This window comes from Panthera leo, chromosome A1 (assembly GCF_018350215.1).
Source record: "Panthera leo isolate Ple1 chromosome A1, P.leo_Ple1_pat1.1, whole genome shotgun sequence".
NCBI classification, from domain to species: Eukaryota; Metazoa; Chordata; class Mammalia; order Carnivora; family Felidae; genus Panthera; species Panthera leo.
This window is the reverse complement of record NC_056679.1, coordinates 86,112,364-86,117,930: the sequence shown is the minus strand read 5'-3', so window position 1 is coordinate 86,117,930 and position 5,567 is coordinate 86,112,364. Positions and strand designations below refer to the sequence as shown.

Below are 5,567 nucleotides of genomic sequence, written 5' to 3'. Positions count from 1 at the left end.
TATATATATATATATATGGGGGCTGTTTGATTTCAAAGAAACCTGGGATGTTATACTTTTTGCTCTTGTCTTCCTATTTTAGCCATTTAGGAAGATATAAGTATATAAGAATTAGTATAATGACTAATACTATCATTTTGGACTGTTTCAATGTATTAATAAATTCTTTCAATGTATTAATAAATTCTTATTACCCACAGATTAAAAGAAAATGTATGTTCTTTCTATTTATTGAAAAATTACCACAAAGAAAACAAACAAAAAAAGCAGTGAGAATATAAAATTATTTTGTCAAATCTCAATTATCTTAATTTTCTAGATTAATATAACCTTTGTCTTCAATCTTGGAATGGTATTGTTTTAATGAGTTGTAAAAGATGAAAATGATGGAATTTTAAGACAGCCGGATTAAAGAGAACTTTTTCTAAACTTATACAGAGCAGATCCTCTGAATCACTCTTCTTAGGGCTCCCATCACCTCCTTGTTTCTCAGGCTATAAATGATAGGGTTGAGCATTGGGGTCAGGATGGTGTAGAAGACAGCGAGAATCTTGTCCTCTGTTGGAGATCTCAGCGATCTTGGGCGTAGATAAGTGTAAGCAAAGGGTGCATAGTAGAAAGTCACCACAGTGAGGTGTGTGCTACAGGTGGAATAGGCCTTCTTCCTCCCTTCTGTTGAGTGCATGTGACAGATGGCATGGAGAACTCGGCCATAAGAACATGCAATGCCGATGAAAGGAAATGCAATCAAAAGTGTGGTGCTCACAAACACTGTGTACTCATAGACCCAGGTGTCCATGCAAGCCAGAGTCAACATGGCTGGGACATCACAGAAGAAATGGTTGATGGACCTGGATCGACAATAAGGGATATGGAGGGCATATACAGTGTGGGCACAGGAGTTGATTGAGCCCATTATCCAAGATCCTGTTATCATCAACACACACACTTTTTTGCTCATACGAATGGGATAATGAAGAGGAAAGCAAATAGCCAAATAGCGATCATAGGCCATAGAGGCCAATAGTAACCCTTCTGCACCTGCTAAAGTCAAGAAGAAGAAGCTCTGTACCCCACACTCAATAAAGGAGATAGACTTGTTTCCAAAGAGATAATTGGATGCCATCTTGGGGACGATGGTGGAGATGTAGTTCAGGTCCATGAGGGAGAGCTGACTAAGTAGAAAATACATGGGTGTGTGGAGATGGACGTCCAGGAGGATGAGGAGAAACATGGACAGGTTTCCAAAAAGAGCCATTAGGAAAATGATAACAATAAGAATGAAAATAAACAACCCAATTCTTGATGGTGGAAACAACCCCAATAAAAGGAAGCCTGTTAATGTTTGGTTGTTATTTTCCATTTTCTATTCATTGGTTTTCCTGAAGAAAAAGAAAAACTCATGGTGTGAAAAATAAAGAAATGTGAGTTTTTACATTTTATCCAAACTATTTTAGTCTAATTCTGAAGTTTTTATGAAATATTTAGTTCCTTAAATAAATAATCAACATTTCTTACTTTGAGAAAGAAGTTCTATGTTGTTTCACAAAGTCACAAGGCAAGGTGATAAGCATATGCATTCAAATTCTTCTGAAAAGAATCTATGAAATAATAAAAGGCAAATATAAATACCCACCGTGTATTTATACATATCATATACGCGATATGATCATATATCATATACATATAAACGTGATATGAGTAATTTATGCTCTTCATAAATTCACATATCTAAAATATTAAAGCTTAATTTGAGTTAAGCATAAATCTTATTGCCAAGACTGACCACAAGTTGACTAATAATTTAGTTAATATGGGTTTGGCTCATGTGTATTTATTTTATACTATTTAGACTGGGACTTTATTAAAATTAAAGATCTCCCCAGCAGGAATTCATTCATAACCACTAGATGTTTATTTTAATTTTGACAAAGTAGACAATTTTTGAATGCATAAAGAATCCTCAATTAGATTACTTTTTACCCATTTATTCTGCTTCTAGTCACTAATGCATAGTCATTATGCATAGTCAATTTACAAAACTCTGACCTATATTGATTACTTCCAATCCCCTTGCAAATTTGACATGTAAGCATTGGATTAATCTTACTGCACAACATTGAAAATGTTGGCTGTCTTCTACTGACAACAATGACAATATTTGTCTGAAGTGACATACTGGATGAGAGAAAGATAATATTTTGCTCCTGGGCCATTTCTATAAGTGGAAGGGAAGACTCAGATGTAAACTTTATTTTCCATTTCACTAACATCCTGGACAGGTATAAGAAATCATGCTAAGTCGAAACAAAATTCTGAGTCTGGTATCATCACCCACAATTGTAAAATAAGCATCATGGGGTGCCTGGGCGTCTCAGTCAGGTAAGAGTCTAACTTCAACTCAGGTCATGATCTAAAGGTCTGTGAGTTTGAGCCCTGTGTCAGGCTCTATGCTGACAGCTCAGAGTCTGGAGCCTGCTTCAGATTCTGTGTCTCCCTCTCTCTCTGATCCTCCCCTACTTGCTCTCTGTCTCTCTGTCAAAAATAAATAAATAAAAACATTAAAATTTTTAAAATAAATGACATTCACAGAACTTGAGTAACTTATCATGAGCTAAAAAGATATAGTTTATCCTGTACCTTATGAAAAGCAAGGAATCAGAAAGAATTGCTCACGTTAGCCACCCCAAACTTCCAGTAAATTAGCTATTTAAACAAGAATTGTCTATGCCTACTAGGCAGTGTATGATGGCAAATGTCTCTAATAAATTATTCTGTGCTCAAATAAAATTGGTTTTGAGATTAAAGTCACACATTTTACATTTTCTCCTTAGAAACATGTTTCCTCTGTCCTCCTGCTCTTCCTGTATTCTCACTGGCTCCCAGCAACAACACAACAGCTCACACTTGGTCTCTACTAAATGGAAGAAGAGAGGCCTCACAATATGATTTAGCAATAAATAATATCACAGGACTTTTAAATGAAGTGTAAGCCATAGTTTCTTTCAATCAAAAAGTGTCACAGTCTAAAAACATGTTCACAAAAGAACACTCATCTTGTCTGTAAGTCAGGTTGCAGATACACATATTCTTTCAGTTGCTTTGCAAATTTGAAAGTGGCTGATATATTGCATTTCTGTTACTCTCCTTGCATTAGTTTCTTTTCCTTTCCTTTTCTTCAGAAGTTTGAAATTAAAATACTGAGAAAATGGGACTCAATTTTAGAGTTCGTGTATTTATTGTTGGTACAGAATTTTAAAATGTGCTCCTATTGTCACACAGATAAAAAAACAAACAAAAAAAAAACAAAAACAAAAAAAATAAATAAACTAAGATCCAAATACTTACAGTCATTTCTTTAAGAACATAGCAACCAATGTATAGCTGTGTCTAGAATTTGTGTCCCCTATTCAGTATGCAGAGGTCTATCTCAAAGTCAATAGTATTTCAAAATTGTGTTTCCCTTCTTTTCTGCAATGAATTTTCAGTCCAGCAATATCCTTACCAAAAGTTAGCCTGCTACAGAAGGATAAATTATAGAAATCCTTTGTGCTTTAGGAAATCTTTTAAGGAATCTAACCAGCCAAATATCCTGTACAGGTAACAGACATGTTGCCTCCCTTACAGTGTCTAAGCACACACCCATGTATGTAATACTCTGTGAGCTCCCTGGTTCTGCCAAAGGTTAATTCAGTCAAACACAAGGCTAGCAGAAGCAAAGGAAACTTAATATTTTAATACTTTATATCCTTTGAATGATTTCAACATTTAAGTATCTCATTTAATATTTAAACAAATTACATTTTCAATAGCTACAAAAGAAATTGGGAATGTATATTTGTGTGTTTCCATAAAACTGCATAAATTGAAATTAATTTGAATCAAAGAATTATACACAAGTGTGCACACACACAGATCATGAAAATGTACACATTCTTTGTATTGTTTTTCAGGTTGAGTTGATGGTGTTACATTTCACAAGTAAATTGTATAGAATTTGATGTCTAACCTTTCCATTATTTCTATTACTGCCACTTGTAAATAATTTGACACTTAACAGGTAAATTCAACTCTGTGAGCTTGCAACTTAAAAATCAAGCAAGCGTAAAAATTAAATGAAGTGATAGTTACTTCTATCAGTTCATTTGCTTATAATTTACTTGCTTATAATAGTTACTGCTATCAGTACATTTGACTTATAATTTATCATTAATGCAGTGATACTAACAGTCGGTGGTGTGAATCTACCTTCTCCTCTTACCAAGGGATATCATGCAATGTCTAGAGATGGTTTTGGTTATCACTACCGGGGAGTTATACTGGCATCTAGTAGATGCTGCTAAATATTCTACAATGTACAGGTTACTCACAGATCACAAAATTTCCCCCAGAATATTAGTTTTGCTGAAGCTGAAAAACTCTAAATTAATGGTAGATTTGATCATCTTTTCCATCTTTATTTTCTTCATTTGACACTCATCATCTACTAAGATTATACAATGATTTCTTTTTTTAAGTATATTTTTAACAGAGAGAGAGAAAGAGAGAGATAGAGAGCTGGGGAAGGACAGAGAGAGAGAGGGAGACACAGAATCCCATGCAGGCTCCAGGCTTAGAGCTGTCAGCCCAGAGCCTGGTGCCAGGCTCGAACTCACAAACCACATGATCATGCCCTGAGGTGAAGTCTAAGAATTCGGATGCTTAACCAGCTGACCCACCCAGGGTCCCCATGTTTTTAATTCTTTTTTTTTTCATTTTTGTTTCTTTATATTCCCATTTGATTCTCAAAATGCACTGCCAGCTTGTCCATGCAACGACCATTATGCCAATTGCACTACAGCTTTCGTGATGCACAAGGCAAAAGAACAACAGTCAGCACTAGGTAAAGCCTTGTAAATACTTGGTATTTACCATACTTGGTAAAACCTTGTAAATACTACCCCCCCCCCCCACCATCCCGCTGGCAAAATCACATGGAAGAAACAACACACCCTAGTTTATTTATTGAGGACTTGACAGCAGATCATCTGTGCATCCCAGTTGAATTCAGTTCTCACAAGAGTGGACACTGAACAAGCCTATTTCAGCAAGTCTCAGTCTGACCCTTATCTCTCTTCCAAGTTAGCTATCATGTCTGTAAATATGCTCTGAAAACAAACAAATCCAACACAACACTGTTCCCTGCGCTTGTTCCACAGGCACTCTGCCTAACATTGTTGTGTAAAATGTAATCATCTGTGGCACCACCTGTGGTCTCACTCTGAACTCGGTGTCTTAACTGACTGTCCAAATGGCAGCATCACCTCCTTAGAGATACTCAACCACGATGAGAAAAGGGTAATTAAAAATGGAACTAAAATGTTTATAATCATATCAGGTGCCTACATGTGAACATCTTCACTGCCTAGAGTAGAATATCCATATGAAAGTGTCACATTACAAACATGCTCACATTTGCTGTCACCTTCATCTGCTCCATGTTAGAGATTCTGCATCAGGCTCTAGCCATATTATACCATTCAAAAATACCTTTCCCACAGTCCTGGAGTTCCCTTCCCTGAGTTTTC

General features: G+C 35.9%; 1 protein-coding gene across 1 annotated transcript; it reads right to left on the bottom strand.

Annotated features, from left to right (window-relative positions):
- Nucleotides 1-430: 430 nt before the first annotated feature.
- On the bottom strand, nt 431-1,363 carry LOC122199845 (olfactory receptor 2L8-like). The gene has a single exon (XM_042905202.1). The coding sequence runs from the start codon at nt 1,361-1,363 to the stop codon at nt 431-433; it is 933 nt and encodes a 310-aa protein (XP_042761136.1).
- Nucleotides 1,364-5,567: the final 4,204 nt, after the last annotated feature.

Coding starts and splice junctions, on each gene's coding strand:
- LOC122199845 (XM_042905202.1), bottom strand. CDS start 1,363: ATGGAAAATAACAACCAAACATTAACAGGCTTCCTTTTATTGGGGTTG.